General features: G+C 36.7%; 1 protein-coding gene across 3 annotated transcripts; it reads left to right on the top strand.

The window, feature by feature from the left end:
- Positions 1–1731: 1731 nt before the first annotated feature.
- LOC127447512 (DCN1-like protein 2) lies at positions 1732–10181 on the top strand. Of its 3 annotated transcripts, none has more exons than XM_051709442.1 (7): positions 1732–1823; positions 3043–3259; positions 7632–7800; positions 7960–8090; positions 8878–8960; positions 9448–9544; positions 9991–10181. In XM_051709442.1, exons 1-7 carry the CDS (start codon positions 1821–1823, stop codon positions 10068–10070), a joined length of 780 nt encoding a protein of 259 aa, XP_051565402.1. In that variant the 5' UTR covers positions 1732–1820; the 3' UTR covers positions 10071–10181. The 3 variants fall into 3 exon arrangements, 2 of the variants coding, with proteins under 2 accessions (XP_051565402.1, XP_051565403.1); XM_051709443.1 differs by lacking the exon at positions 1732–1823 and adding an exon at positions 2585–2698; XR_007898391.1 differs by having other exon boundaries at positions 8878–9544; positions 9991–10042.
- The last annotated feature ends 4896 nt before the right edge of the window (positions 10182–15077 follow it).

The following is a 15077-nucleotide window of genomic DNA, read 5'->3' as shown; positions in this document are numbered from 1 at the left end:
TGTAATTTGTGAAGTAATTTGTTAAGTAATCTGATTACAATCTTAGATAAATATTTTGTAATTTGTAATGGATTACTTTTTTTGTTGGTAATTTACCTAACACTCTCAGTGAGGCACTAACAATGGAAATGAAAGGGGCCAATCCATAAACATTAAAATACTCACTGTTTCAAAAGTATAGCCACAAAACGTAAACAATATGCGTGTAAATATGATTTTAGTATAATAAAATCGTTAACTAACCTTTTCTGCATAGTTATAGACAATTACACAACTTTGCTGCCATAACAATGTAATGTCAACAAACCCTAAAATGACTGTAAAAATTAATACTTAAACAACTTTGCAGCTCAAATAATACACAAATTTTAACAGAAGAATTAATGCAAGTACTTTTATAAAATTATAAGCATCACATTTCTGCCTTTAAACCCTCCAGAAAATGGCCCCATTCACTTCCATTATAAGTGCCTCACTGTAACTTCGATTTTTGCTTTTTTTAAAGAAAATGAGGGATGAGTCTAATTTAAAACAATTTTTATGTGGAAATCAACATTATGCCACAAATGCTGTCTATTGAGCTTAACTTGTACTGAACAGGGATTATTCCTTTAAGATTCCAAAAGTGAAAATCAGCTGTATAATAAGTTGAAATGTGTCATGAGGTTGATTTTTTTCATTCATATTCTGGAACCTGTTTATCTGTGAGAATGTTGCCACCACAGACAGGACGTACACTGTATGTTTAATAAAGATAACAGAATGGAAATTAGTTCAAAAAAGGGTGTCACCATTTTCATGCTACTAACATTCTCAGGATTTTGGGTGGGCAAAAGCATATTTAAAGATGTTATATAGGTTTTAAAAAAATTACATTAATAGAGATGGTTTTTCCAATAGACCTACAGTGTGAAGCTAAAAGATCTAATGCTGAACATTTCCTAAAATACTCAACCAATATATTAGATGAATTAAACATTATTTTGAATGATACATCACTGTGTCTCAGCTTACCACTAACTGCATATAGCATAAGTCTGGAAGGTCAGCATGCTTTTGCAACCCACACTGTGTCTGTGTTTATTTACAAGAGTTTATGAAACACTTTGAAAAGCAGGTTATTTGAGCTACAACCATGTGTGAAATATGTACTGATCTGAATTATAGGTATTACAAATAATACAGAAAGTCTAAAAAGTAAGTAACATGTAAAACACACTTTAAATCGGGTTGTTTAGCTCTTTTCACACTAAACATCCAACACTCTTATCCACTCAAAGGTTTAGCCATAGTGCAGTGGTCAGCTGAAGTTGCTTAAAAGTAGGTCATAACCGGCATTACATTATGCTTGCAGAGCCTTTAGATTTTGCACTTGAGATGACAGAAGTGGTATCAAGAAAGAATCGTTGAACTAAAAAATTGGAAACAGAATTCATAATCCATTCTTTACAATGATTTTTACTGGATTTGACATGATTTATTTACTTGTGTAATCATAACTTTTCCCTCCTAGTAGTCCTTCAATGTTGTGAACTATACTTATACAGGCTACTTTTTCTAAAGTTCAGATGAAAAGCTTTAAAGCTGGGTCTTCAATTATATCATGTTGTATTAACGTGTGCAGTGACATTACAATCAAGAGACAGACCCTTGTTACAATGAACTACAAAATGCACGTTTAAAAACTACAACTCCCAACATCTGAGTGTTTCACCGCGCAGACTCGCTGGTGTTCTAGCGCATTCCCTTCATGCCTACGCGCATGCGCAGTCGTACATGGGAGCACTAGGTATTAATTTGGCCAAACAGCGGGTGATAAAATGGTAGGTGAAATAGAAATAAAAGGTGAAATAGAAATAAAACATTTGCTATGGTTTTCTGCTTCTGTGTTCGACGGAGAAGATCTGGCAAACGTAGATATTAAGCTGCTTGTACGAGTTGTCGGTTGCGCGTGTCGCACCGAGAATGAGCAGAATTGTGTATGTTTTGTATGGGCAGGAAGGTCAGTTGTTGATATTTGAGGCAGCTCAGCATGTACTTTTTCCTTTTATGGTGCCCTGGAATCCTATCGTATGTAATGCATAATACATCAGAATATGAACATTATTCTGTGACATAGCAAGTAGTTTCGATTATAGCATGCATGCTGTTAACCCTGACGTTCTGTTTTGGTTTTGTAAGACCCCCAAGTCCCTTTTTAAAAAGCTCAAAAACATACTTAAATGGGGTTATGTGAAATGTCATGACTTTTCTTAATTCTATGAGGCTGATTATAAACAAGATTATGTAAACAAGAAACTTAATGACATGTTTAAAAGGGCCCCTTCCTGGGGTCATTGGGATCTCAGGTATAGCCTAAAACATGAATAAATGCAATGAAATTACTTACATTTTCAATTGACTATTATTGCATGGGGGTCTCTGAGACACCAAACAACTTGCAAGTCAATGTCAACAGAACATAAGGGTAATTAAATGTCAAACGTCACACTTTTTGCCCTGCCCTTATAACCCAACCCCTAGTAGTAGCCTGGTTATTTTCCAGGTTGTAATGTCCTTTAAGCAAGTCTTGAGAGCGCTATGAAACATTTTTGCACATTGGCATTCTGGTACAATTTGTTGTGACAGCCTGTTCAAAACAGTTCTTGTGAACTTGAGTAAAAACAGCTTACTGGGCATCGATGGAAATAACTGTCTGGTAACATGGTTGTTTTGCACTGGCTGCCCTGAGCTTGCCATCTCATATTACATGCCAGGCACAAGTGGCCTGTCACAGGTCCTCACATGCTTTATGCTTCAGTCGTTCAGTCAAAGCTTTGCTATAACCGGTAGAATGCCCTTTTAAATTGGTCTGTTCTTTAGGGTCAACGCTTTGTTTACTATTCTTCCCGTTATCAGCTTTTGTCTGCTTGTGTCTGAATGTGCGCAATTTTTTATCTGTGTATGATCGTTTGTGTCTCTTTCTGTTTGTACACACTGCTGAGTTTATTTCTCCATCTGTCAGAGTTCATGTCTGAGGAAATATCTGTTGTGTTCACACAGCATAAACTAAAATCCTCACAAAAGGACAAGGTACGGCAGTTCATGTCCTTCACTCAAGCCGGGGAGAAGACCGCCGTATACTGCCTCACTCAAAATGACTGGAAACTAGAGGTGGCCACCGACAACTACTTTCAGAACCCAGATTTGTACCACAAGGAATCCATGAAAAGCTCAGTGGACCGAAAAAAGCTGGATCAGCTCTACAATCGATATAAAGGCAAGTTTTTCCTTATTCTGATATTTATTACTGTATGTGTGCTGCTGTGTGCCGCTGCGTTTAAAGATGCATTGAGTCATTTTTTAATCATTATAAACACCAATAAATGAATAGTACTTTTGACAAATGTGATTTAAAAAGATGTACACTCACATGAGATGAAGATTTCAGTTATATCAGAGTCCTAGAAAAAGCTGTTTTACCTTTATAGTTATTCATTTAGTAGGTGCTTTTATCCAAAGCAACTTGAGAATTGAGCATTACAACATATGCAATTTATCCTAAGGCAGCAGTAACATGAGAAGTGCTTCATTACAAAAGTTCCAAAATTGCTCAGTGAAATAAATGCTAGAGCAGAGTTTTGAGAATAGTTAGAATAATTAAGAAAAGTTTTAAGAGTTTTCTTTAGTGCATTAACAGGATTGGGTCAAGTGCTCACAGAAAACGTGCATTAGGCTTTTTTTCATACTGAAGGGAAAATCAAAGTTTTTTCTCAAATCCGAATTTTTTTTGGACTAACTGTTCAAACTGCAAGTTACAGTGGTGTGAAAAAGTGTTTGCCCCCTTCCTGATTTCTTATTTTTTTGCATGTTTGTCACACTTAAATGTTTCAGATCATCAAACAAGTTTAAATATTAGTCAAAGATAACACAAGTAAACACAAAATGCAGTTTTTACATGAAGGTTGTTATTATTAAGGGAAAACAAAATCCAAACCTACATGGCCCTGTGTGAAAAAGTGTTTGCCCCACCTGTTAAAACATAACTTAACTGTGGTTTATCACACCTGAGTTCAATTTCTCTAGCCACACCCAGGCCTGATTACTGCCACACCTGTTCTCAATCAAGAAATCACTTAAATAGGACCTGCCTGACAAAGTGAAGTAGACCAAAAGATCTTCAAAAGCTAGACATCATGCCGAGATCCAAAGAAATTCAGGAACAAATGAGAAAGAAAGTAATTGAGATCTATCAGTCTGGAAAAGGTTATAAAGCCATTTCTAAAGCTTTGGGACTCCAGAGAACCACAGTGAGAGCCATTATCCACAAATGGCGAAAACATGGAACAGTGGTGAACCTTCCCAGGAGTGGCCGGCCGACCAAAATTACCCCAAGAGCGCAGCGACGACTCATCCAAGAGGTCACAAAAGACCCCACAACAACATCCAAAGAACTGCAGGCCTCACTTGCCTCAGTTAAGGTCAGTGTTCATGACTTCACCATAAGAAAGAGACTGGGCAAAAATGGCCTGCATGGCAGAGTTCCAAGACGAAAACCACTGCTGAGCAAAAAGAACATTAAGGCTCGTCTCATTTTTGCCAGAAAACATCTTGATGAACCCCAAGACTTTTGGGAAAATACTATGTGGACTGACGAGACAAAACTTGAACTTTTTGGAAGGTGTGTGTCCCATTACATCTGGAGTAAAAGTAACACCACATTTCAGAAAAAGAACATCATACCAACAGTAAAATATGGTGGTGGTAGTGTGATGGTCTGGGGCTGTTTTGCTGCTTCAGGACCTGGAAGACTTGCTGTGATAAATGGAACCATGAATTCTGCTGTCTACCAAAAAATCCTGAAGGAGAATGTCCGGCCATCTGTTCGTGACCTCAAGCTGAAGCAGGACAAAGATCCAAAACACACCAGCAAGTCCACCTCTGAATGGCTGAAGAAAAACAAAATGAAGACTTTGGAGTGGCCTAGTCAAAGTCCTGACCTGAATCCTATTGAGATGCTGTGGCATGACCTTAAAAAGGCAGTTCATGCTCAAACCCTCCAATGTGGCTGAATTACAACAATTCTGCAAAGATGAGTGGGCCAAAATTCCTCCACAGCGCTGTAAAAGACTCATTGCAAGTTATTGCAAACGCTTGATTGCAGTTGTTGCTGCTAAGGGTGGCCCAACCAGTTATTAGGTTCAGGGGGCAATCACTTTTTCACACAGGGCCATGTAGGTTTGGATTTTGTTTTCCCTTAAGAATAACAACCTTCATTTAAAAATTGCATTTTGTGTTTACTTGTGTTATCTTTGACTAATATTTATACTTGTTTGATGATCTGAAACATTTAAGTGTGACAAACATGCAAAAAAATAAGAAATCAGGAAGGGGGCAAACACTTTTTCACACCACTGTATATGTGGCCAGATCTAATTTTTTTCTGTTCAGACAGCAGTCGCTTTTGGTCGCACGTCCACATTTGTTGTCATAGTAACGATGCAAACTTACAAAGTTTCACAATGGATGTTTTGCATTGATTATGTTTTTCACGAGGACAGTATCGGAATATGAACACATTTGTCACAGACAATGGCGCAAAAACCAGGAAAGGTGGCATATGCAATGTTTGTTGCTGCTAGGGTTGACAACTGTACCGACGTCATGTATTTTGGCCGAAATTATGATGGGATGTCCTGTATTTTAGCCAGCTGCGAAACTTCCCGTATTGAAAACTTAGTAAAACTTTACAATAAGGTTTCATTTGTTAACAATAGTTAACAACATTAGTTATCATGAACTAACAATGAGCAATACTTATTAATACTTATTATAATATTAGTTAATATTAATTTCAACAAATAGTAGTACATTTTTAAAATAAAAAGTTGTATTTGTTAATTCAAATAACAGATTAGTTAATTAGTTAATGTACTATGAAATAAGACATAGTGTGAAGACCTCATTTATGTTGTTTGGAACACAGTAGATGTCTTCATGTCGCAAATCCTGACGTAACAACTGGACACAACAAATGACGAAAAAAAACTCGCATGAAATCCGATCTGACTGTTCAGACTGAGATGCATGAACAAAAATCTGATTTTAATCAGACTTCAAACCACCTACGAATGTGGTTTGGATCTGGGTTGTAAAAATCTGTTTTATGTGTTGCTGTCCTGTTCAAACTACAAAAAACGGAATTGAGCCAGGTAGGCCAAAAAATCTGATTTTTCATCAATCAAAATATACAGCATAGTCCAGAGTGGTAGTAGGGGTCAGCATGTGTGTGATCAATCACTCTAAACAGAATGAGTGTGAGTGGAAAAATTAAATGTTCATTTAAAGAGTCCCTGCTGCAGCAATGAAACAAACTGCAAAGACCTGCACAACGCCACAAAACGATGAAAAACGACAGGTCCACATAGTGTGAACACGTGACAAACACCAACATCGCGGCAACGTTCAACGGCAACATCCAAGAATGTCCATTTTATTCATGTGTATAGTATAAAACAGAGAAAAACAAAGACAAAAATTAAATTCAGTGTGAAGTGACAGCAATTGATAGACAAACTTCATGAATTCATGTTGACGTGTCACTATAAAGTCCTAGACCACTGAGTGCATCTTTAAAGGGGTCATGATATACTCATATGAAACATTCATGAATGGAATTGGTTACTTACGGTTTTGCGGTCGGGTCCAGTAGTGTTTTTAACTACCCCATCTTTCAAAAACAGTTCCTTTGCCTGAATCATATTGTGACTGGTTCATAAACAATCCATGCTGGTATGAGCCAAAAACACATACAACACACACTGAAATGAGTCAAACACACATACAGTCCACGCTGAAATATGCTGAACACACATAATACAATCCACAGTGAAACATGACGCACGAACATAATCCAATGCATGCCGAAAAATGACGCACACACATATCACCCAGCACTGATGTGATCAGGAAATTTGTTAAACTTCAGTCACTATTTTTTGATGTTGGGATGCTTTAACAGAGGCAAGAGCAGAGACGCTGGTCTTCACAGGCATGACATCTAGCGTCTTCCATTGTCTGTGGACGAGACATGGTTCTACCAGCCTGTGGCAGCAATGGAATGGAGCAGAAGAGACGTTTTTAAAAGTTGAACTTGTACCACTCTTAAGACGCAGCACACATGGACAGAAATGCATATAAATGGTCAAAGCAGTTAGTCTATTGCATGTTTATGTCGAAACATGCAATGTTTTATGTAAAAATAGTGCGAATGAGCCAAAGAAGGTGACCTATATTCCCCGTTGGTAGAGAAATATTATTATAGTCTTGTTCTCTCCACTTCACCTTTCTGACTAAGGATGAATGGGTGGGCCAAGGGTGCGAACATGTAAAAGTAGGCGCTGATGTCCTGCTGTCATATGCAGATATATTCTTCTTTGTGACTTGGTTTAAATAAATGCTCTTTTTGTATTGAGGAGGAAGTTTTGAGTTCTGAAACTTAAAGTATGTTTATTGTATAGTACAATGAACTCTTACATGTCAAAAGATCAAGGAAAATTTGATTCCTCATGTCATGACCCCTTTAAAGTGTTGGGTTGACACTGAATGTTCTTGTTCTTGTCTTTCAAAAGTGACTCATTTTTCTCATTCAGATCCCCAAGATGAGAATAAGATTGGAATAGATGGAATTCAACAGTTCTGTGATGACCTCAATCTGGATCCAGCAAGCATCAGTGTTCTGGTTGTGGCATGGAAGTTTCGTGCGGCAACACAGTGCGAATTCAGCAAGAAAGAGTTCATTGATGGCATGACAGAGCTAGGGTGTGCTATGACTTTATCATATTTCTTGTTTAGTCATGTGCGCTGTTGACATATTGTTGAAAGTTTGAGGTGTATGACAGCTTGGAACATCATTAATTAGTCTCATAATTTAAGTTTTGAATGAATGATGTCTGAATGAAGTATTCATTTTGTATGCAGGTGTGACAGTCCAGAGAAACTCCGAGCTCTTCTGCCCAGATTAGAACAGGATCTGAAAGACAGTGGAAAGTTCAAAGATTTCTATCAATTTACTTTCAACTTTGCCAAAAATCCTGGACAAAAAGGTTTAGGTAACAGCACCTTTAATTATTTTGTTCTACCTCTTTGTGTGTCTCTTTTACCAGGCTTGTTTATATGCGCAAATGTTCATAATTTCAATTAAATCTGCCCAATAGCAGATTCAGAATATACTGTTTAAATGTACCTTAAAGGTTGAATATATATATATATATATATATATATATATATATATATATATATATATATATATATATATGTAGGTTTATACTGTATGTGCGTCACATATATTCAGAGCAAAGTGTATGCACTTATGAAGTTCCGCATTTAGTGTCAACGTTACCATAACAGTGAGATATTTTTGAGTCCCCTCAGCTGAAGTTAAGCAAATCAGCATGACACCCCAGTGCAGAATTGCTGTTTTTGCATATCTAACATCCAAAAATAAAGCAAGAAAGTTTTCTTATGTTTCTAACTGTACTTCACAAAAGACGAGAATTAAGAGCAGTGTCCCAAAATTCTTTCTTGTGTAAACATATTAGCTTCCTTCTCAAATATTTAGACATCTCTGGATTAGAATATGTAGAAAAGATTGGTGGGAGAGAGCTGTCTTGCACTGTATTTTGCATGTATGCAAGGTGTATTTGAAATGGATTGTGAGAGTACTATAGTTTCATTCAAAGGTTTACATCATAATTATTATTCTGTCAGATCTGCACCACCTCTTTCATTTGGATAGAATTTTCATTCGGATTATTAACAGATTATTTGGCTGCATGTAAACATAGTTGAGTAAACAGTCATCCGCATTAACGATTAAACCATCTTTTTCCATTTTAGATTTAGAGATGGCAGTAGCTTATTGGAACCTGGTGCTGGCTGGACGTTTTAAGTTCCTAGACCTCTGGAACAGATTTTTATTGGTAACTCTGTTTCTGTTTTGAAGCTTGTTGTAGAGTTATTCTGGCGCAACTTCACAAAACCAACAAGGTGCTTGGAAAAAGAAAGAAGAGTAAAATTGAAAAGCAAATCCAGCAGCACTTGTGGAGTGGAGAATAATTAAAACTGTATTTTGCCAACACATTTCGGCATCTAGGCCTTCATCAGTGCTAAAACAATACATGTGGAGAATAAAAAGTTTTAATTATTCTCCACTCCACATGTGCTGCTGGATTTGCTTTTCAATTTTACTCTGTTTTGAAGCTTTACAGGATTGGATCTTTGACCCTCTTTAGCAATGGATACAGATTAAAATGGGTTTTCTGGTTTCTACGCAACACATTAAGTACAGCCTCTATTTTCTTGAATCAGACCAATAAATAGAGTATTACCCAAAAAGCTTGTAGGTAGAATCATTTTCTTTAGTAATGAATTGAGTTTCTCTTTAGTCTGTGCCTTCATTTTGTGCAGGAGCATCATAAGCGATCAATTCCCAAAGACACATGGAATTTGCTTCTGGATTTTGGCAATATGATTGCAGATGACATGTCAAACTATGATGAAGAAGGTGAGACACATTAGCTTTTTTTTGTTATATCTTGTTAGCCAAGGCAGAAACAGCAGTGAAACTAGCACAGCACAAGTCTGTTTTTTTAGTATGATCACTACATTTTTCCAGGGATCCCATGGTCATGAAAAGCCTGAAAATATCAGGTAATTGTAAATTTGTGTTTTCCAGGCCAGGTCTTGGAAATTTCTGTATTTAATAAAATTATATTTTTCTGGTTAGTGCAGTCTCTATAATTTGTTTTTTTAATACTTATACAGTCATAAAAAATTACTGGAAAAGTCATGGAAACTCATTGGTCAAAAGGTGTGGAATCCTGTTTTTAGAGATGGGTGCTTGCTTTTTTCCAGTTATAAAATGGCAAAGCTTTGTATCACCAAGAGAGACAAATAACTGCCTTCAAACAAAGAGTATGTTGATTTTTATGTGACCTGTTTTTGTTTCAGGAGCATGGCCTGTTCTCATTGATGACTTTGTGGAATACGCTCGACCTGTCGTGATGGGATCAAAGCGCAAAACTGTATAGTAAAGCTACTGCTGGGCGAGAACTTGCGCCTTGATCGCCTCATTGACTTTGTAGTTTTTTTAAAGACTTGTAAGCATAATAAGAGAGAACTAAGAGAAACACTTGGGGGGGGGGGGGAAACAAGCTTTGCAAAGGACGGAAAAGATGACTCAGACCTCCACACCACACAGGAAGGACGTGAGTGTGAGACTTAAGCCATCAAATGCACATGGCCAGCTATTTGCACTGGCAACTCAATTCTAACTTGAGACCCTTGGAGATTTTGGGTGGATCACTTCAAACCTAATACCTCATCTCCATAGCAACAAGTGTCACTTTGGGGCCAAGTCCCCATTGCCTACTTACTCCTCACAGTCTGAATTATTAAATAGTCTTAGAGTTCTCCAGTTTTTGTTTTAGACCATGTACCCATTTGTCCGGGTGTGTATCTCATGCAAGACTTGATGGTGATCATGTCCACTTTTTAAGCCAGACATTCATGGGCAGCACAGCATGCAGCTCACAACACCAGCACTATTGTTACAGTTGTAAAATACTGTATCAACTGCAGCAGTATGTACAGAGAGAAATGTATTATTGTTAATGTTTTATTTAAAAAATGATGAGAGGAAAGCTTGGTAAAAAAAACAAGATGCCTCCATACCATGTTCTTCTGCCCTGTGTCGGAACTTGTAACAACATGGTTCAGTGTTACTTCAGTGTTTTTTTTTTTTTTTTTTTAACCAGATTTATGTTAAATAAATTATTGCCCTTTATGTTCTTCTCAATCTCTAACAACCCTTTTATTCTTTAACAGGACATTTACTGTATAACCATAGCCTTGCACAACCATTTCAGGCATTGCAAGTTTTTAGTTTCCTTTAAAACTGAATGTGAAAAAAGAGAAGAGTCTGTCACCAAAACTTTTTGTGGTATCTTTTTTAATTGGAGACTTTACCTAGAATGGTAAGATGAATACCATTAAATAGTTTGTTGAGGCCAGTTCAAGTATTTCCCGTTAGCTCCTTTATTTAGGGACCAAGCTGCGAAGGTGCCGTGGCATCTATTGTATTTGTTAGTTTTCTTATTACTATTCTTCTTCCCAATTGGAATCTATGGCAGCCCTATGAAGCGTACATAGGAAAATGATGAAATCATTTATGCATTATTTATTCACACTTATACGGCTGAATATAAATAGCCCCCTGACCAAATTTGGGGTCTATAAAACAAACTCTATAGCACCACGACCGGTTCAGAAATGTACTTTTCTTTTGCGCATACCTTTTGAACCGTTTGGCCTAGAAATTAAAAATTATTTTTGCCATTGTTTACTCTTACTTATCTTTTGAACCGTATGTCCTAAAATCATGAGGTCGGTGTCAATGGATTCCGTGGGTCATGTGGATTTTACCGACACTGGCCCTATTGCCTCTCTGCCATACTGAATTTTCATAAAAATTGATGTATCTTTTGAATGCTTTGTTGGATTAAAAGAAAACTGGTATGCATCATCGACATCATGTCCTAAGGGTACCTGAGCAGTTTGGAGACAGCAACACGTATAGTTCCAAAGATAACACTTTTTGCCATGGTTGAGATGTGTCAATGGAGTGGTGCAATGTGTAAATTTCGGAACTACAGTTCCTAACATTGGGAGTTCAATCCCACCTATGCAAGTCTGCCACTTTAATTTCTATTATACTGGAGCTTTTTGTACTGTACTTACTGAATTGTTGCAGGGCTTGTCCCCGATCGTTTCTTCTTGGAGTTATACTTCTTTCTCTCTCTTCCCAATGGCAGTTTAAAGCAGCAATATGAGCTGAAATTATGAAATTTGGCACACTGGTACAGCGCCAACACCGGCTTAAGAATTAACTTTTTTTCTTTTTTGCTTCTAACTTTTGAACTGTGTGGTCTAGAAAAAGTAGTAATTCCTCTGCCAACTCTTCTAACTTACATTAGAACCCCACTTATTGCAGTGGTTGCCATGTTGGATTGAGGTGTTTATAGTTTTTTTCTGAGCATTACAAAAATGTGTCAAATGACTTAAATTAGTTTGAAAAATGTGAATTTAGATTTTTGTTGAAACGTTAAACCAATGTGAAGTTGGCCATGGGAACCGTTGTTCTTGGCTGTGCTGACTCTCAGCTGGTATGTCACTTTGGTGGCTGTCAACCTTGTGCCAGTGTGTTGAAATGTGTGCTGAACAGTGGAAAAGAAAAGTATAGTTTCAATCCCATTCTGGGGAAACTTGTGAAGTGGTGTGGGTTTGCTGTGTGCATAATACTCTGTGTAATCTTTCTTTGTGTCATGCTTAGTATGGTGCCATTTCTGTACTTGGTCCCGTAGATGCTGCTTGCAGCTATATATTTTTGCATTGTTCCTGTTAAACATTGAAACTTCTTCACTTCAAGATCACAAATTCATCACACTTAATAGTAATTCAAGAATCATTTCCCACTTTGAAGGTATTAACAAACTTCAGACCGTTTTCCAGTTGCTCCTGCTAAAAAGCAGTCCTGTGGCAAGATGGTTCCACCACCATTCTGGATGGTAGAAATTGAGATATCTGCATTGGGCTGTGTTTTGTTTGCACTTAACATTCAAGACATAGCGCTTATGATTTTTTGTGTCTTCAGACCAAACGTTTCTTCTAAAAGGCTTCAGGTTTATAACATGGATTCTAGCAAACTTCAGGCATGATGTAATGTTAGTCTGGTTTAGAAGCAGTATTGTAGCTGGCCTCTTGGTCACCCATCTGACAACTTCAATTTGTTCTGTTGCACAATTTGGCAAAAACCTACTATCTAAGGACAACCAGTTAACTTCATGTTGCTCCTGGGAATGTAGCTTTGCCAGTCACATTATAATTATCTCTCTCAAAGTTCTTAAAAGTTATCACAGAGATTTTGTGGTGTTTTGTTTAGAGACTTCTCAAAGTTATATTTATTGTGTATTCAGGCACTGGAACACAGATGGAATCAACACTTTATTTATGAAAACAAAGTGAGTATACTCGTAAATTATCAGATTCCAAATCAGATTTTTATTTGTAATATACACGAAAACTAACTAACTAAATACTTCATTTATTTTGAACAGTCTAGAAATGATACAATAGTGGGAATGTACATTTTAAAGATGCTTTAATTACAGCAAAATGTGTAAGCTACTTGGCGGGAAAGAAATCAGACGCACTTGTTTAATGTGATTTCACCTTGTACCACAAGAAGGCAGCAATGTTTTAAAACCTTATGACGCTTGGGGTTTACTCACATTCACGTTCAAGTATCCCTGGCTGCAGCTTGCAGAACGGGGCGGGGCAACACGTGTCACCCCACCCATCACGTACTCTCATTGGCTTGGTCATCCTTTATCGGCAAAATTACTAATCCTACTATGTTGAAGAGTCAACTCTAATGAGGTCGTAGTCAGTGTTGAAGTAATTAGGAAAGATCATTTTGATTTTAGTGCTATGACTCCTAAGTGACTTTGTGTTGTACCTCACGTCAGTGTTGGGGAGTAGCTAACTACATTTTCAGTAGCTTGACAGTAGCTCAGCTGCTTTTAAAACAGAGTAGCTTTTCCAGTAGTGAACTACTTTTTCCAGCAAGTAGCGGTGTAGCGTGACCAAACGCTACATCATGTCGGTCAGATTATAACCAATAGCCTTATTGCGTAGAAGCCAAACTTTACCGGCAAAACGTCCGACGATCTGGCAGCATATTTCTGTCTGCTGATCAAAATCAGGCAGTGTCGTCGTCTTTTGTAATGGCAGATCACAAACAAAAATAGTGAATTACCGCCATCTACTGAGAGCTTATTACAGCTCACTTGGATAAGAAGTGTCTGATGGTTATGTAAAGCGAGCAACCACAGTTTGTTTACTTGTACAGGGGCAGGAAAATCTGAAAATGATAAAAGAACACCATTTTATTCTTCTGTGTAACAAAGAATGTTTCAGACACTTTGTTCTTAATAGATCACACAACAGCATATTTACCTTTACTATTTTAAATAAAATAATTCAAAAAATTATTATTGCCTTTTGAGGGATTTTGTTTCTGTTCTAAATATGTTTATTTCACTTCTCATCTTCTGTGCGTTATTGGGAGCAGCAAGGGAATTATTATAATATTTATAAATATACAGTATATATTATTATAATAATTACTATCATGCAGAACTATTTGATTTCTCCATTTCTTAGCATTTAATTAACTATTATTTTCATGTAAAATAAATAAAATGATTGGTAAAAGAAATCATTTATGGCATGTATTATTATGCAACAATCTAGGATGACCATCCGTCCACTTTTTTTGGACCTGAACAAAGCAAACAAATATTTGTAGAGCAACCTCTGTATGCGACCTGTAAAGCTGGCACTTGCATGTCAATGGCAAAAAAGTCAGAAAATACAATGAGCATGAACCCAGGTGAGGGGAGAAACAAGCCCTGAGTCTTTATTCACAAATCATCCACACTAAATTTTATGTGACAAGAACAAACAAAATGCCAGCCCAAGGAGAGTTTGTCATAAAAATGTGATCTTTAGGGAAGTAGGCGACACCTGGCCATAAAGACTGAAAAGTTTGAAGTATAAAAATTATTTATTAATGGCGTCTGATCTTTTTTGTTTTTATTTTATACTGTTGTATTTCATTTTATGGCCATTATTAACTGTATTAATGTTACTATTCATTAAATATATTAAATGTATTTAATACATTTAAACACATTAAATGTATTTAATTAATACATTAATTAATAAATGTCATTAGTGTAAATTTTTGTTATTAATATTATTGGTTTGATAGTAATATTTAAAAAAAACAATATTGCCTCATTAAGTAGCTTCAGTGTAGCTAGTTACTTTTTGATAGTAACTTGTAGTGTAGCTAACTTCTTTTTCAAAAGAGTAGCTTGACTGTAGCTTAACTACTTAAAATTATGAGTAGCTTGTAGCTTGTCAAACTACAGTTTCAAAGTAGCTTCACCAACACTGCCTCATGTGTCATTTCA

The sequence above is a fragment of the Myxocyprinus asiaticus genome, chromosome 10, assembly GCF_019703515.2.
Source record: "Myxocyprinus asiaticus isolate MX2 ecotype Aquarium Trade chromosome 10, UBuf_Myxa_2, whole genome shotgun sequence".
NCBI lineage: Eukaryota > Metazoa > Chordata > Actinopteri > Cypriniformes > Catostomidae > Myxocyprinus > Myxocyprinus asiaticus.
This window is presented reverse-complemented; position numbering and strand designations above follow the sequence as displayed.